At 40.2% G+C, this 18,755-nt stretch overlaps 1 protein-coding gene across 9 annotated transcripts in view; it reads right to left on the reverse strand.

Annotated features, from left to right (window-relative positions):
* The window catches only part of LOC140277563 (disabled homolog 2-interacting protein-like), a 149,355-nt gene that overhangs the window by 11,846 nt on the left and 118,754 nt on the right, over positions 1-18,755 (reverse strand). For all 9 annotated transcript variants that reach the window (XM_072372646.1, XM_072372645.1, XM_072372640.1 and 6 more), the window contains 6 exons: positions 8,951-9,095; positions 6,807-6,951; positions 5,748-5,984; positions 5,439-5,640; positions 4,482-4,669; positions 792-1,668 (listed from right to left, as the gene is read on the reverse strand). In XM_072372646.1, the coding sequence (XP_072228747.1) occupies positions 792-1,668; positions 4,482-4,669; positions 5,439-5,640; positions 5,748-5,984; positions 6,807-6,951; positions 8,951-9,095 (1,794 nt within the window). The remainder of the gene's footprint in view (positions 1-791; positions 1,669-4,481; positions 4,670-5,438; positions 5,641-5,747; positions 5,985-6,806; positions 6,952-8,950; positions 9,096-18,755) is intronic.

Here is an 18,755-nt window from a genome sequence, read left to right on the forward strand (position 1 = left end):
TTAAAAAACCTCTGGGTTAGGATTAGACTGGTTTCATAAGGTCTCTGTCAACAGCTAAAAATTCAGAAACTAGTCCCAGAGCTCAAAAGTGACACTATCATAAAGCCTACATTTATCAAGCATCTTGATTAAAGGCAATGCAATATAATCAGACATTTATAAACCCCCTATAAAATATGCCAAACAACCTATCAGAGCATTGTCCCCCCAGCCGATCCAGTTGTGCACCATCCACATTCGTCCCTGTGCCAGTAACCATTGGCAACGACTAACCAGTGTTTTTAATTACAGTCTGTGGTCCTGACCTGCCAATAATGAACCCAGACTTACCTGCAGTGACGATTTTAAATGGGATTCTGCCATCGCATGAAATTACATTCATACAGAAGCAATACACCAAGCTGGAAATATACTGCATCAGTTTGTATCCATGTTGTCTGGGCACATATATATTTAGCTAATAAGATACTAATTGTGCCTCCACCACCCTTAGTCTCTTCTCATTAAACAGCACCAGTAAAACAGTGGTTCTGCGACGAGCCGCATGTATACAAATTACTATTATTACACACACTGTGACTATAGTTCATTAGCGCACAATGTGCTTATTCTGAAAGTGCACCCACACAGCCTTTCTCAGCATGTACTGCATAAAGAGTCATTCTGTAACAGCAAGTCTTCGACAGTGAGACAGGTCTGGTTGGCTGTGTTGAACAAGGCCAAAATGAACATGATCCTCAAATGTTGTTAAAGCTGCTGCACTCGTGGTTCACGCGTTGTGTAGCCCGTACCTGTTTGTGCTGAGCTCTCTGCTTGGTCTCAGGACTGTCGGCTTTGGAAGAGGAGGACTGCTGTCGTAACCGGGCTCCACTGGAAGGCCAGTCGGGTGATGATGTCATCATGTTGCCAGAGGAGGGCCTGGGATAGGGTCCACTGCTGAGCAGATTTGGGGGTGTGCGGCCTCGAGTAATGCTCTGAGGTGGAGGTTGGTCGATCCTCCGCTGTGGACCAGCACTGTTCTGTCTGGGAACGCTCGGCTGGTGCTGTGTCTCTGTGAGGGACAGCTGTCGGCGGTTGAACTCCCCTGAACGCCTGTACTCATCGCCACTGCTTCCCCCACCTCCTCCTCCACCTTGGTTCGTGAAGGCATGTTTTCCTCCGGCTGGCCCATCCTCATTGTTGCTATGGGAACTAACAGAGCTATGGCATTCTGAGCCCGAATCGGTCATTCCACGAGGGGACACAGGCAAGCATGCGGCCATCTGGTAAACTGGATTCTGGAAGGATAGCGGGGCTAGCAGCTGGGCGGGTCGGCCCGGAGTGCTTTCTGTACCCGGGGTGGTGGGGGTCTGGCCAAGCCTCCTCAGGGTGGGACCTCCAGGAATGTTGCCCTGTTGGACTCTGGAAGACCAGCCTCCACTAGAAGCTTGGCTTTCACCTAGAGCGTCTGAAGAGTTAAGACCTGTGCCACCGTCCAGACTTCGGGGGTCTTGGAGGTCCACCATGGACAGACTCTTGCTGCCATTGGCCATGCCCAGGTCTGGCTCATTGGTCTCAGAGTAGCTTGAACTGCGTGCAGGGGAAGGCTGGATAGCTGAGTTCCTTGTCACAAAGAAGATGTCCTTATTCTCTGGGGTGGGTGAGGGTAACCTGGTGAAGTCAACCAATCTGAAAGAGGCAGACCAAAAAGTTTTAATCTAAAGCTTCAGTGAGATTATAAAAAAATTTACTTTTTTGAGACTAGAAGTAAGTATAACAACAGCTACTACTAGATTTTGTCAACTGATTTTTAGCTGCAAGCAAATCCATCAACTTGTCTTCTCGAGTAAATAAAAAAAAACTTTGATAAGCTCAGTTACAGTTACACATAACTATCTCACATTTCTTCAACACCTTTAAAACTCCATTCGTATCTCTTTAAGGCCACCTTCCTAACGACCCAATCTGCTCTGATTGGTCAGATTGTGAGACAGATGCTCAATTTTTTTAAAAGGGCGTGCCAAACAAGCCCCTAAAGAGGCATTAGGAAAATGTGTCTCATGCTGATATTAACAAGTCTTGCACTCTGTAAACAGACTTTCTTTCCTGGACTTAAATTGATTCAAAGTACTCTTAGATTTCCCTTTGGGATAATTAAATTATTTTTCAATTAAATCCAAGTCCAGGAAGAAACAGCTGGATTTCATACCATGTGTTTCAGGCAGTTAAAGAGCAGTATTCTCAGGGGGGAACGACTCCATTTGGTGGTAACTTAGGGCTTTGTTACTCTGCATCTCCTTTACACTCATAAAAAAGCTACATACATAACACAGTGAAGGCAAAAGAAAAACCCAATTTGACAGTTAACACATTTATTAATGCCTGCACTCATGTGTTTCCTCCCTCTTACCCTAACTGTCCCTTTCTTCCTTCCCTTCCACAAGCAGATGAAGGCCCGACTGCCAGAAAAGAGCAAAGTCGACGGCAGCGACTTGTCTTCCAATAAGCTCCATTATTCATATCACGCTCATCTTCTACCACTTTTCCTGTCCTTCTCCCTTCCATTACCCTTCCTTCCTGTCTCAACTTCGGCGCTGTCTTTTATTTCACCTGCTTTTCATGTTGAGCTCATTTAAATTTCCATCTCCTAGCTTTCACACCCACGCGCTCGCACACATCCACGTGTGAGCAAACAGTGGTTGTGATAAAGTAACAATGGAAGGCTCTGACATCAGGTTATATTGGACCAGCATTTAATTAGTTCTATTGATCATGGGGCCTGATGAGCATAATGATTCCAGCCATGTGACTCTCTTGCCATTTCTCTTGTCCCAGAATGGTTTCAGAATGCTTTGTGATGGTGGTGCATTTACTTGTGGCTACGATTCATAAAACTCTTCTCCTGTTAGTCCCTGTGCTTTCATCTTAATCTTTTAAAGTATCTGTCTGTTATTCTTCCGCCATGGAGGCAGGGGACAGGAGATGACCACGATAAGCTGATGTCTGAGTGTGTATTCATCCACTAGGAGGCAAACAAGGTTTCATGACTGTTGTGAACAAGGAGGGCTGATCCTCTCACTATTGTGTCATGACCTAAGCTGGCAAACGTTCACACTCAACAAAACTGACGTTGTGGGAAGACAACCGACAGTACGACCGATTCTCTGCTGACTTCAGCAATGATGCACAGAAACACAAATGGGAAGCTACAAAAAATGCTTTCATTTTTAACAACATTTTCAGCACAATGTGTTTCTGCAAATTAATATGAATCTTTGTGAGTATTTGTCTCCCTTTTTCAGAAAATATGGCTAATTTGAGCCATCTTTAAAGGTCATTTTATGCAACATTAAACCACCTGTTACCCCCACAAACGTTTTTATGGAGAGGAGGAGTATTTTCTTTATACCTTTAGACTAATTTTGGGGTTATAAATCCCAGTAAACATGGCATGGATGTATGAGAAATCTTTGCAGTTTTGATGTTTGAACATCACAACTTGCTCATAAATGTACACCTGACCTACCCTGTCTGCGACTTGTTGAATATCTTCCTCATGGCTCTGATTTAGATTTATCTTTTACCATGAAATCATAACTCTATACAAAAAAAATGTGGTTAAAAAGACTTAAAATAGCCAAGTAAAATTCAATTACTTCCTCAGAGAAGTCAGTTCAGGTTCAACTTTTTCGTACATAAATGTCTGTTTCCTGCTGAGTTTCTATTATCACATCCAAGAAGCTAGTCTCCAAATCAATTCCAGACCTGAGTGGTAATCAAACATGCCCAGAGGTGATGCTGGGGTTTGTTTGAAGAGGGAAATGTTTGAAGCACTGTTTTAAAAAAAAATAAATAAAAAAAGTAAATACCAATAACAACTGTTAGTTGTTTTGTTTTTTCCTGCTGTATAAATAAAGATTGCTAATATCTTTGGTAAAGTCTTCTGCGGTTGTTAGGAAGATACAAAGATACATATCTGTGATGCCTTGAAGGCTTAAAGTCACAGAAGAAGAACCATGAAACATAATATTTGAAGAAAGGCAAATTAACTAAAGCTAAAACAAGCTATAGGGTGGAGCCAGCCACAAATCAGCATGCCTCTGCTCAATTTCATGTAACATAAAGAAAGGTTTACAGCAAGACACTGTCACATGGATTTAATGTAAGTTGTGGGAATATTCCTGGTCAACTGGCAAAAAAAAAGAAAAGAAAAAAACTTTGCTAACACCCTATGAAGTAACTGGGAGACATTTGGCTCTGTAGCAGCCAGATGAACTAAAGAACACGAGTTTCAAACTGTAATTTATCCTGTAATCACAGTGTGAATAATGCCAACAATAATCTATTCACATTTGTGGCACAAATTAGCCGCAGCTCACTTAAACAAGCTGACTTTGAGGGCATCCATTGCATTTTATAGTCTTTAAGTTAGTGTGTGTGAGTGTCCCCCACATAGATGCATTCGATTTGTGTGGGCTACGTGAAAGCGCCAATTTCCTCACCCTGAGAGGTCGTTGTCTATGACCATCTTCTGCAGGCCCGTGGAAATGCTGCAGCCTGCCTCAGCAGGAGGTGAGCCCACGTGCTCTGAAGACTGTCCGGGTGACATCGGAACACTGAACGGATTAGACAGAGCTGTGTTCACCTCTCGCAGGATCCTGGGCAGAGGACCCAGCTTTGAAGCTGCACTCTGTGAAGATGGAGAGACAATTAAGCATAAGCGGCTGGGGCATTAATTAGATTTCATTTAAGTTTGTTTGGCTGAATTTCGTACTCCCATAATTTTCTTTCCATCATGCAATCGTCAATAACCCTGTTCAGACGACGTGATGAATAATGGAGTTGGAAGGCCAGTCTGATCAACTGTAGCATCAACCAGACTGATTTCTAAACTTCTGAAAAACTAAGTTTGAGAGAGCTGGATGATCTGCCTCCACCAGCTGCTACCAAACTTAATGGAACCATCTTTTTAAACCCATTAATACGCCTCAACCAGCTTTGGAGCTTCACAGTGCTCCTCCCCTGTGCACTGCTTATGTAATAAAAAATGAATTATTGATTCATGTGGGATAAACATCTCGATATAGTCGAAGCATGATTCAAACACCAAAGCTTATGATAATGCACTGAAAGCCCTAACATCTTTTTGAGCATCTGGATTCCTTCCTTCCTGATATGTATGAGTCTATTCCTTTGCAAAGTTATGCATATGGATTGAAATCAATATTTCAGAAAGAGTAGAGGATAAGTTCAATTATTACATAGCAAACCCTGTAGAAATACGGTCAATAGAAGCTACCTCATTATTAGTGATGAATAAAATCTCTGCTGGTTTTACCAAAGACATGTTGGTACTCTTGCATTAAATTATTTAATTGAATTTTTACCCAAAGCAACACAGAGTGGTGAGGAAACTAGTTCACAATTCAGGCTGAGCGAGAGGGTATATTCTTCAGTACCTGGTCCATCTGGGAGACCACCTCAGAAAGAAGGGAGTGCAGGGTGGAGAGTTCCCTGCCAAGGTCGATGTAGCCCTCAAAGCCTGCCGTATTGGAGATTGTCTCTGGGTTTGAAATTTCCAGCAGGAAACGCTGCATATTGGTCCACTCGTGCTCCAGGAACTGGTTCATGAAAGACATGTACTCCTCTTTGTTCCCAAATCTGTTGGCAAACGGAGCAAGACAACCATTTACAAAGTTCCATGACTCTGTTTGTTAAGAAAGGGCGCTCGCCTTAACTCAGACACACAAACAACAACGAAAACTCACTTGGTGAAGTTGGCCAGGTTTTGTGTGACTTTAGCAATGAGGGTGAGTGTTCGAGCCGTGCGGTCATCGGGATACTCCTGCATCAAATTAAAAAGCGAGGGTGACATGATGGCCGGACAGAGAAAGCGCAAGAACAACGAGGCGCTTATCAAGCGCTCGCTGATGTCCGGCCGGCCCCGGTTGCTGCATTCTTGCCGCCACGATGCAAAAACCTCCTTCAGTTCTCGTGGAAAGACGCTGTTATGAATCAGAGATGGAAAACGCTGAATCAGATGAGACCTTTTTTTTGTTGTTAGAAAAAGAATCAGAGATAATATCATTGCCAACGTCATATTAAATGCTTGTAGATATTGTGAGCACAGAAACGCTGGTATGTGATGGACACAGTCGCTCGTCCTCGTGCACGCTCAGATGGGTGATTGGATCTGAGAGAAGTTTTGGTGCAATCTGTTGGTTTCCTTAGCTAGGCCACGTTTTTTTTTTAAATTGGCTGCGTGTGAATGAATTTAACTAATCTGGAATTTAATTAATTGGATTTGATTGGACTCTGATTGGATTACAATGAATTTGATTCTAATTGGCTTTAATTGGATTGCATCACTGAGGTGCCTTGAGATGACATTTGTTGTAATTTGGAGCTGCATAAATAAAACTGAATTGAATTGAAAGTGTGAGTCAATATGTGTCAGTTCATCGGGTTGCTTCATTACAGCCACGCTTTACTGTAAGTCTGACCTCAATTTCAATTTCTTGTGAAAACTCACATAGCAAAGCCTTAAATAACAGATATACTGTACACTATATTCAACAACCACTTCTTAATCACATACACACAATTGTGATGGAAGATGGAAGAATTAAAGTCTGCCTACACAAGACAAGATGTAAAACAAATGATTTTGGTCTTGTATATACATTATGATGAGCAAAAATGAAGATGAAGCCTGGATATTACTAATGATGAAACGTGCGCAGTGAGACACTCACACAAGCATGCTAGTTGCATGCTGTTATAGAAACAATATTTAAAAGGTTTCCAAAACAAGCTCCAGTAATCACCAATAGGAGTTGATGATTTTGCAGAAGGCCAGCTCACAGCACATCTTCAGGTTACTCTGGTGCTCGTGCAGGTCACCCGATGAACACTTGGAAGGATCCACTTCACAGTTCTCATCTGACTCGTACAGAGCCTTGATGAACTCGCCTGAAGAAAAATGAAAGGAAAAATCACTGTGGAGTAAAAGAACATATAGAACTGATATATGTTTGCCTGTTTATCGGTGAAGTGGTTGATCAAGTCACCATGTAGAAGAAATGCTTCAACATTAATGAGTTAACAGCCCATAAAGGGAACCCAGCTTTAGTTTGGCAGTGAGTAGAAAGTGAGAGGCTTGCCTATTGTTCCCAGTCTAAGGTCTAATTCCAACAGTTAAGCTTGACATTAAACAAACAAATCTAAATCAGTCCTGAAACACACATGCAGGGAAACAGGTAGCATTTGTATCTGTGAGAACAGCCAGTCAGAGACACACACAAAGCACAAATAAAGGACATGAACACACACCGAGCGCTGATGTTGGCAGCACACAAAGGAATATGGGATGGGTGCCAGACAGGATATGTGCCATTTCAAGATTAAACTACCTGGATGTACATTTCTGAAATGGGTAGGGAGAAAAGCATGTTGTGTGTGTAAAGAGCTTATTGTTGGAGCAGCACATGGACAAAAAATCTCTGTTAACAGTGATGAACATTGCACTAATTTTGAGCAAAGCAATAATGTTTTCCAATTTCTGTCACTTTGTATTTTTTCATTTTTTAACACCCTTTGGCTCTGTTTAAATGAACCTTGCTCAGTGCTCCATTCACACATGAAATAAATTCCGAATCCCGCATCACTTCATTTAACTGAGCTGAGGTTCAATGGCAGATAAAACTCAAAATTCACTTTTCAATGTGCATTTCAGTTCTGGAGTCATGGTCAGGTCACGGGGGAGGGATTAAAAAGAAATAGGTTCATTTTTTTCCATTTATTTTCCAAAAATTCAAACAATAAAGGCATGCAAAACTTTGTTTGCATCTATATTCCCTAAAACTATCAGCATCTGTTTTATATAATTGTTGTGGTTACACCCCCTGTCAAAAATGATGAAATCATCCCTTTTCGGGGGATTTCCTTTGGAAATAATCACTCAATCATGAGTGATTCCAGTGATTAAATAAAATAATGTTGTGTTAATTCCTATTATTTTTTCTGGGGAACATCTTTTCAAAAAACGCTATTTTTTTCTTTGTGTCTTTTTAATTTGAACAAAGTTCAGTTTCTCAAATAAAAACACCCAGCATTTATCTAACTTTTCTTCAACAGTGATCAATCATTCGTGGAGTATTGAAAGTCATCGTGTCTCATCGTAACAAACAAAAATGGACAGCGTGGTGCAGTTAATCGTATTAATTGTACGGTACCATGCTTGGTCTGGATTGTATCAGCTAAAGAGAAAAACCCAGTTTTAAATACAAATTACAGCTCAACATCCTCCTCGCTTTGTCCAAATCTCTAATCCAACCTAACTCAGATCAGCTGTTATCCTCCTCCCCTTCAGTTTTCAAAGCAAGCAGAGCCCTTTGTTTCATTTTGCTGCAGCAGCTGTTACTATTGTAATGAAAGTTCAGCTAACCTATTGTCCCTATTCCTTTTTTTGAGGTAGAAAAAAAATATGGCTTCTGTAAAAGACAGTTTACATGGTTACTTCTATGAGTTTTGTTGTGTTTGGCTTAGAAGTTGGTCAAAATTAAGAACAAAGGAAAGAAAGAGAGAGTGGTAAGAAAGAAGAAAGGGGGCCTTATCGTAATGTGGGGGAAAGGTATCAAGCCACATAAAGAGACTTCTGACAGTGAATATCTGTGCAACACAAAGCACTACCAACACACAGTGTGAAACCCCTCACCCTGTTTTATTCTACAGTTTGAAATGTTCTGTCTACAACGAGCCTCCGAAACAAAAAGTGAAACGATAGGAGTTGCAATTCCTGGGGGGCAGATACGTCTGGTGTTTACATGTTTGCATGTAATCACCTGACTCTCACGTGAGTGAGAGGAAAGATGGGGGGTTAAAAAGAACCTAAAGGAACAACATGAAAGAGAGGACATGGTGCAGAGACACAACAGGTTTTCTGTCTTGTCCGGATCACTGCTCTGCTCACCGAGTGCGTCCTGCAGGTACTTCTGTCCCACCAGTTTGAGGTATTCCTCAATCGCCTTTGTGGCAAGTGTGTTTTCTCTGAAGATGAGGTGCTCGTTCTCCCCACAGCGGTCCACCTCAGACATCATCAAATCTGTGAGGAAGTCCTGCAGAGACAATGATAAGAAAACAGGCGCAAGGTTAATAAGTGCACTCCAAAATCCAGTGTCAGTATAATAACTCTGTATACTTCGGAAAACATCTCTATCAACTAATTCCCTAAGTGTTGAATGGTGCATGAAGCGGTGAAACAGAGGAGGATGTAGACCAGAAATGAATACAGATGACCACAAAAAATTTGAATGTAGCTTCAAGAGAGGGGACGGTAGGAGTAAATATTCTCCATGGCATTGCTTTGATTTGTGCCAAAATGACTAGAGTCAAGCGACGAGATCCAACTGGCAAATAATATCACGAGCCACACTATTCATATTTTGTCTTGTGAATTTTTTGGCGATTCCCTCAGACCTCAAACTAACCAATACTCCAAGTATTTCATTCCCTCTTGTTATCTTACACGATAACACATGTAGCAGTGCCTATGTATGGTCTTTTTTTATTGATACCGTCATATATTTAATTATATTCAACTTTCAGGTATTCTACTGTCCTCCATCAGCATCTGACAGTATAATCATTCATGTCTTTGAAACACATAATTATGTGTTGTTGTTAAATTGTGGATGTGGTAATCTGCAAATGAACTGCCCTTCTTGGGAAAAATGAGGTTTTTGAATATGAATCAATCACAAGTAACACAACTCTGTAAAAAGACTCATAAAGACGGTCCCCTTGTCTCAGCCTGGTTGTTGATGGTGATTAAAACGACAGCTGTTAAAAAAATCATCAGACAAAAAAAGAAATACAGGGATCCTTTGCAAGCAAAACCCAAGACAATAAACCAACCAATTTTGCTAAAAATAGACCAAGACAACGACTTCCACTTGTGATTTTTAACATAGTAACAGAAAGCTTTACACAGTGCTGTTCCTGCACTGTTTGGACTCTGCAGTGTATGAGACCAGACATGTGAGGCCCCAACAGAAACAGCAAGACACATCACGCATGCAAGAAGTGCTGAAAATACATCTGAGAATAAAACCTTTGCTTTTCATGTGTTGTGCAGCCTGAAATAATGCTTTCATCTTAATTTCAAAATTACATCTACATTTTTTCCTCCTTAGTTTGTTTGGTTTAAAGATAAGAAGTCAATAAGGATGGAAAACCTTTTAAATTTATATTTGTTTAAGATAAATAGGCTTTATTCAAATTGTATCTTTATTCCAAAATTCACATTTTATTACAATATGATCGTGCAGATGAGTGACAAACATACTGTTTTAGTGATGTTGTTGGTTTATTAGACCTGCAAACATTGAACCAGTAAAAGACAAAAAGAACAAAGGATTTAATGCTGAATTTGTGAACTTGAAGAAACCACTAATAATTTACACACAGAGCAGCGTTGCTCTTTTGAATGTCTAATATTTACTGTCTTTCTCACACGGTTTGTCATTATATACAAAATATCATAAAAACAAAGCCATCTTGATTAATTGAAATATCACATCTATCCCGCCGTTTTACTCTGATAAGCCACACGTCAGGATTCCTTGAAAAGTTTTATGCTGAAAACTGAATGAGTGAGTCTGAAAACAATGACAGCAGTGGTAATGAGCTTGCAGAGAATTCAAGAGCGACACAGTTACGCTGGAAGCCAAAAAAGGCTAAATCAATGAGCAAACAGGCGCTAAATGCTCTGCAGAGCTCAGGGAAACTGCAGTTTGTCACCAGGAGAAAGTAGAGACGTGCATCCATTTTTAAAATAAAAACACAAATGTTTCACACAAAACTTCAGCCTGACAGATGCCAGCTTACAATCTAACCGGTACTTAAAAGTGATTTAAGTCATGTGACATATCATCGCCAATAATCTGTATCAGATTATCAGCGTGTACAGAGTGATCAGCTGTGATCAGAGTGACAGCAGCTTTTTCTCTCCATTCACCAAACTGTCACAGTTTTATAGTATAAATGCAGTTTTAAGACAGACAAATGTGGACGAAGCATAATTCAGTTCTGGTGAAATCAAAGCAAACAAAGAAGCTGCCTTTCATATCCTGTAACTGATCTGAAACTAAGGCCTTGTTTATACTTTGTTAACGAGGAGCTTTTGTAACTCCATTAAAAGTGGAAAATCTCCTTTTCGAATAACCTCTAATGAGAATATCGCTGCAAATTCAAACAAAGGCGTTTAGGCAACATCACAAAAGATGCAAGAAGCTTTCTGCAAACTCATGACACCTGAATCAAATTATCATGGATTCAGGTTTTAACTTGTTTCAGGTCTGTCACATTAATAGCAGCACTTACAAACACAGAAATAGGAGTTTAGTTTTTATGTGCTGGATGAGTGTTATGAGAAAGTTACAAAAGACCTAAGAGATTTGTGATGATAAATTCAGTGTGAGCATACCTCTGCTGATTAAAAACACAAAAACAGAGGCTTGTGAAGAGTAACTATATTGTCTCAAACACAATAATCTAATTTGGTGGAGTTGCGTCCAGTGAGTAGTTGGCCCTTTAATGTGGACCGGGACACATTAACATTTACACTTCAAAAAGAAGGCGGACACCAGCAACTTAAACACACACCATCAAACAGTAATCTGCTGTACCTGTGATCAGATCACCAAACGTGATGATAAAAGGCGTAAGAAAGGCCAACAAACGTGGGTGAGACAATATATTTACACCACAAATGGTGAGAAATGATGATTAACATTTCATATAGCTGTAGAACTTTCTTCCCTTTTGTTCAAATGCTCAAAGTGTGATGTGGTCTTTCTGTTTATGTGGCGGTGTGCAATATGTTTGATTCAGTGCTTTTATCTATTTCTCTTTCTATCTGAAAAAAATGGATGTCTTCGTTGAGAGTGATCTCCAAAAGGACAAGGTGATGAAAAAAGTCTTAAAGGCAGAGATGGAAATGGAGCCATCTGGGGATGACTCATCCCTCGTTTAGATCCCTTCAACAAATTTCTGGGTGTACTCTGGTGTAAGTCCCCTGGCAGCTTGTTAAACTCGGGAGCCAGCGTAGCAGGGAGGGAGAAAAGAGGCAAGTGACAGATGTAGGGAGAAAAATAGAGAAGGAGAGGAAGAGGAGATGTCATGCTGGTCTTAAAATGAACAGAGGAGGAGGTGGAAAGACAGCAAGAGTCTCACAGACACTTTGTATGGCTGCTGCAAAGGCCTGTTATCCTCCTAATCAAAGATGCACCACAGGGAGCCAATCATCCGCTGATGTGCAGCAAAAGGAGCCTTTTTGGTTATGCATTTGCACTCTGCAGACATGCGTCAGCCCCGCGCAACAACTCGCACACAGACATTCAGATATTCTGAAAAAATACATACAAACTTACAGAGGAAAATCAAAACTTAAGCCAAGCAAATGTGCGTATCAGAAACCCAGACTGTAGCACTGCAGGTGTGTGTGTTTGCATTTGAGTACGAGTTTGTAGCTGACTTGCCTTTCAGATGAATGAAGATATAAATAAAACAGCAACTACATAAAATTGCACCAAATCAAAAGGGATTTAACTACCAATCAACATGAACAGACACTTTAAAGGCAGAGGCTTCTACTTGATGCATTATGCAAACGTGTACATTCGTATTCACCGGTGCACACGTCGCTCATCACTGATTCAGCCAGGTAGTTTTAAAGATTGACAACTTCTGTCTAATATTGATTATCTGCGTGAAGTGGATTTCAGTTCATTCTTCTATAGTTACATCTGTGTCGGGAAGGTTCAGCTTTGAAAATGACACCAAAACCACACCAACAACACATTTTAACAGAGAAACACTTTGAGAAAGAAAATTGGACCTAATGTGAGCATTTTCTTCCTCAGGCTCCAGGAGAATGGTCATTTCAAACATAATTTGAAATAGTAAAAAATGGACCAGTTGAATGCAGCCTACCATACTTTCAGGTAAGAGGAACAGGTCTTAGTGAGACATGAAAAGTACAAGCTACCATCATGGAGAGGCAACAGAAGCATTCTTACAGAAACTGAAAATTGTATGTTGATATCTTTATTTCACTAATCAGTGCTTTCAGTTCCTGCTGATTATCGCTAATGTGACAACTGTACATCATTTATTTGACACATTTGAATATGATCTCCAAAGAAGTGCATTTAGGTCTGACAATGCTCCATAATGAAGAATAAGTGGAAATCACTTTCCTTTATGACCAGATCCAAGTGAGAGTGTGAATGGCTGATCAGTTTTTTTTCAACAGTCTCATACTGTGTATTCTAATATGGACAGCAGCCATTCGAGACCAAGCAGTAAAACATTTATGCATTTTCTGAAACGGCAGCCCAATGCAGGTGTTCTCATAGCAACCAGATGCATACAGTTCTCTCTATACTATACCATGACTACGCGTCTTGGTTCTGAGGCATCACTGATTTAAAGCTCAACAGAAGTGCATGTGGGACAGTATCTTTATCAGAAACACAATCTGAAGCTGAGATGATGAGTGTTGCCTCCTCTGGTGCAGGTAATGTGTGCGGCATAGGTTACCATGGTGATCTAACCAGGTTAAAAGAGAGTCATCTTCATGACATCTGGGTTGCTAGGGGCTGATCTGACATGGCAAGTTAGGCTCAAAAGTACTTTTACTCATCATTCACACAGTCTATTCTCAGTACTACTTAGTAAGTAGTAGGAATACGTCATTGTCCAGATGTGCAAAACTGAGACCTGTTCTCATGGACTCAAAGACTCAAAGACTAGGACTATTTTAAAAATACTTTCTTATATGAGTTAAATGACTATGACAAGAAAAATGCTCTATTTGTAATTCATTTAGATTTCATTTTAGGGGTCAGTTTTCACCTTCCGTTGTTGTTTTCTGAGAAATCTCCTTCATGCATTATCAGTGCCTGCCTGACAGTGTATTTGTCATCATGAGGCCACATTTCAAAAACCCACTGGTTTGTGAGGAGCTCATCTTCTTCATCGGTATCAACATCATTAGATACAGCATTTGGGGAACAGCCCACACAACACACAGAAAGCTAAAGAAACCGAGCCTTAGAGCATGTTTGGATCAGGGATCTCGTTTTTCTTTTTTTACTATTAGAAAACAATGTCATCCCTGTTTTTATTTTTCCTCTAACCTACACCGCTCTGTGGTTCTCTCTCTTCCTCCTTTCCTTAATCCTCCCTGCTTGGCGTTTCTTAAGTGGCCACTGAAGTGAGGCAAATCCTGGCCTGATTAGAGAGGACATTCGGATGAAGTGGAGGAGGAGGAAGCTAAATGAGACAAATTAATAGCAATGATTTCCGTCGGTAGTCTGAGACAAAAATTGGATCCAACAACCTCTAATAATCTTTAGGTGCGAAGCCACAAAGACAGACGCTTGTTGAGCTCTCTGACTTACACTGTAGATGGCTGCTTCAGTTAATGAGAGTCTGTGAAGTGAATTTCAGTTTGGGTTCTCAGTTACATTACATGGACGGAAAGAATTCTCTCTTATTAGGTACCTGCTCAATTCGACCATTTTTAATGCATTCAAACTTGAGTTTCAAAATATTAAAATTCAACTTTTGGAATGCAGAAGCGAGGGGAGAACCTGAGATGATTCCTTCCCTCGCAGACATGTTGCCTTCCCTTATTTGAGAGCCAACTGCCAAAACAAAAAGGGTTTTTGATAAGAAATTCATACCAGAAAGACATCAAATACTAACACCAACACACTCCTAATGACATTTAAATCATATGATGAAGGTAGAGTGTTTAACTGCTTCTAGTATTAGAATGCAGACATCATCTGCAGTAATCTCTGACATTAATGTCATCCTCAGTTGTATGATGAAGATAATTGCATTAGTTTTCATGTATTTTGCGAAAAACTAAAAAAATCAGCCCTGATATTGAATTTCTACATTTTAAGCTCATATTCATGACATAAAAAACTTAAATAGGTTTTCAAAAACAGCCAAAAAAACAACTGAAGTTGTGCCAGTGTCCATATATTTCCAAAGGTTAACTGTACATAATTTGTTTTAATGAGCTTCACCGTACAGTTTCACCAAAGTCTTAACAATTATGTCCGAAATGGAGACCGGAGAGGCTCTCTGTTCCCTCCCGTCATCCTTCAGAGTTTTCTCTGATGAACTCAGTCCTGCAGATCGTCCCCCTCCTTTTCCTCTGCTTCACTGCTAATAAGGAGAAGTAGAACGCTCTCTACAACGCTGCCACATCTCATCAACCAAACCATGCCTCAAAAAAACCCAACACACAGCGCACAAAGAAATGGGAAGTTATATGAATATGAAGGGAGGGACGGAGAAGCAGAGAGGCTAATCAGATCTAATAAACAGTGAGGAACAGAGTCCTGTTTAAACAAAAAAAAAGAAAGGTTCTTAAATGGGTAACTTTCTTATAAAGAATATTTTTAACAAATGGTTGTTTTATTTCGCTGCAAATGCAGACACAAGTTGCATGATTCTACAGACAGTACTTTGCAAAAGTCGTGAGCCGTCTCTTATTTGTTGGGTGAGAGGTGCAGTATTTTATTGAAACGTGCAAACATAAATGAAGGTATTGTATTAAAAGGCAAAAACAAGAGTTTGTTAAATTTTGAACCCTCTTAGACAAGCTTTCTGTCATTTCTTTAAGTAGTCTTCAGGAATAGATCTCTGTCAGATGATCCCACACTGCTTGAATAATATTGAGGTGCGGGCTCTGGGGAGGATTCATCCCTGCATAAGACCTGTTGCCACTGATCATCTGCTATAGATCATATGTTAGGGCTGCCACTAATTTTGTTATCCACCACCCACGGTGCTGAGATATGCCAAGTTTTTGGCCAAAAGTTCTTTGGGAATCAACTTGTTGGTGCAAAAAATATATTTTATGCCTGTCAAACTTGTTGTTGAGGCAACAGAAGAAATGGGGAGAAAGAGGGTGTCTTTGTGACAGGCTGCAAGTAACAAAGTACAGAGAGAAAAAATAGAGATTTGATTCTTTTTCATTTGTCGATACACAACCCATAGAGTTAGGTGCTTTTTTAATGATTTAATCACTCATAGGACAATGCTACGTAGTTAAAGACATTCGCTCCTCAGGACGAGATCTTCAGAAACCTAAAAATTCAGAAGTATTGCTAAAGAGCCCTTTAAAAGATTACAAGAAATGTTCAGCTCCCAAGAAGCAACTTATTATAAAGAAATAAGGGGTGGCTAAAGGATTCTGCATAGTACTGTTCATAAGGTAGGACACAGTCCTGGAGAAAAAAGAAAGGAAAAGTACACAAAAGAGGGGTTGTGTTTATGCCTGGTGCCTGCTCACACATTTGTGTTTCTATGGTAATATAAAGCAGAGAAACCCAACAAAAGACCTTTTAAGGATCATTCTAGAGCAGAAGGACTGCCTGTACCTGGAGATAATGCAAACATCTTCACTTTACGCCACTTCAGTGTGGAGGTCAATGAACTTTGATATATCAAATGTTAAATGATGCAATATCTAAACTATCATGATAATGTGTGACCTGAGACCCTGAAATGTATTCATTGCAGTCCTTACTTTACTTTCAGGGCATCCAGCTGTTAATATTCCAATGATGTCTTGCAGAGGGTGAACAGAGATTTCCATTATGGCAAGAATGCTTTAAGTTTATAGATCTTTTTCCTCTTGTGAAAGGGATAAGACACAATCATTGGGGTATTTATCAGACTGTGGAGCTCGGTTTATTAGAAAACACAACAGAAATCCCCTGTTAAAGCTTCGAGCTTGAAGCTAAAAAATACACATAAATTACAAGGCTTGAATGGTTATGGTATGAAAGCAGAACTGAATCAGAAACTGCGACAATATCAACATTCGACTGATCGATGAGCCTTCTTTTCTGACCCGAGGCAAAAACGGAGGAGATTTTTGTGGGAAGAAAAGCGGAACAAGTTCAGTCACTCCGTCCTTCTCTCTCCTCATCTTTCCATCATTATCTGCCCCCATTGGTCTCTCTCCCTGGAGACCAGTGGCCAGTATTACAGCATTACAGCCTCCGGCGCTTCCTGTGAGGGTCACATTGGGTTGACAGAGAGGACTGGAGGATAATGGAAATAGGGGTGGCTCCTCCGGAAAGCGCTGATGTTTGTTATTGCCCACAAAAACAGGAAAGCCTGAAACACTCCCAATCTAGCTGCTAGTGCACATGATCATTATGAAGATAGGTTTGACTGGAGGGGGCCTTGCAGCAAGTGTCTTATTAGCTCCAAACGTCATGTCTACTGACTTGTTCTGGATGTGTTTCAAGTGACTGTCTGTATTTCTGTATGTGGGTGGTTTGTATGCCTCATTGTTGAAGCCACCAGTCAATGAAGCTCTCTAATGTATTTGATTATTAAATGTGCATTTTACCCACTTTGATTATCACTGTTCTCATGTTACTGTAACACCGAAGAACCTATTAAAGCCTTTCAGCTAACTGAGACATTTCTGCTCATTTACATGATAGTTTCATTTATCTCAAGGAGTTTCAGAGTGTCAACACAGTGTGAAACAAAGCAGACTAAGATTAGCATCGTCTCACCGTGAAGGTATGTTAACAAAAGATTAAGATTCTGCAGCCATATTTGTGGCTCTGCGAGGCTGTGTTAGCTTAAGCAGTGCTTAGAACGGACTGCTGGTATGTTAATGTCACAGACAGGGCAAAATGCTGATGTTGAGCAGACATCATACTGAGCATGTTCCTTACACTTGTACATGGAAACATTTACTAATCAGAATAAGATTAGATGTATAGCTGGGACTGGCAATGAATTTAGACTCCCATTAAAAAAAAAAAACATTTGAAAAGACATTTTCTTTTTTTGTTTTGGCCTGTTGGCCGTACTTGATGTTTGGGTAGCAAGTTATTTCAATTCCAACGTTTGCATACAAAATATTTCCTCCAAAACCAGAAAAGTCCAACACAAAAAGATCAAATAAAACAAAATCTGAACATTCATTCCCTGTGGACCATGAATGTCTGAAATCCATCTATTACTTGCTGAACCAAAATGGTGGACTAACCAGCCAGCAATGTCATCAACAACTAAAAGCCTCGGTTGCTACTAAACTTTTCAGATTTAGCTGCGTTTCGGTGAGAAAGCACCAGATAAGCAGCTATCAGAGGCAGATTAAATCCTCTCAGCATGAAATATGACCTGAAAAATGAACCTTACTGGGGAGAGGCGGAGAATGTTACCAAAGATATGGGACAAAGAAGAGAACTAGTATGAAGTGATCATCTGCTCTGTTTTTACCCACGTTTTCATTTAATCGTTATTCCTTTCTGTGCACATCTAACACACTACTGCAAGCTGTTTTATAATTCATTCATCAGATGAGACATCCACTGCACATATCAATAAGTCATTTCTTGAAAAAAAATATGGAGAATCCACATATCTAGACAAACATCATCATAATTCAAGTTTCTCATTATATATATCTAAAATTCTGCTGAATTGAATATAAAAAAAGTGGAAGCCATCAACATCCTTTAACGATATGATGTAAATGAGTTCTAAACTCAATTTAAAGTCGACACGTAAGATAGCTTTCAAATATTATGAAAGCTTTAGAAAATGTGAAATGATACAGCAGATATCTGCAGTTATGGTAGAAGCAACAGCAAGTAGGAGGACAGTGCACCGGCTTCCCATTCAAACATATCACAGCTCTGCAACTGCATGTCTGTGGC

Source organism: Leuresthes tenuis, unplaced genomic scaffold (genome assembly GCF_036924035.1).
Source record: "Leuresthes tenuis unplaced genomic scaffold, fLeuTen1.0.hap1 SCAF_19, whole genome shotgun sequence".
NCBI classification, from domain to species: domain Eukaryota; kingdom Metazoa; phylum Chordata; class Actinopteri; order Atheriniformes; family Atherinopsidae; genus Leuresthes; species Leuresthes tenuis.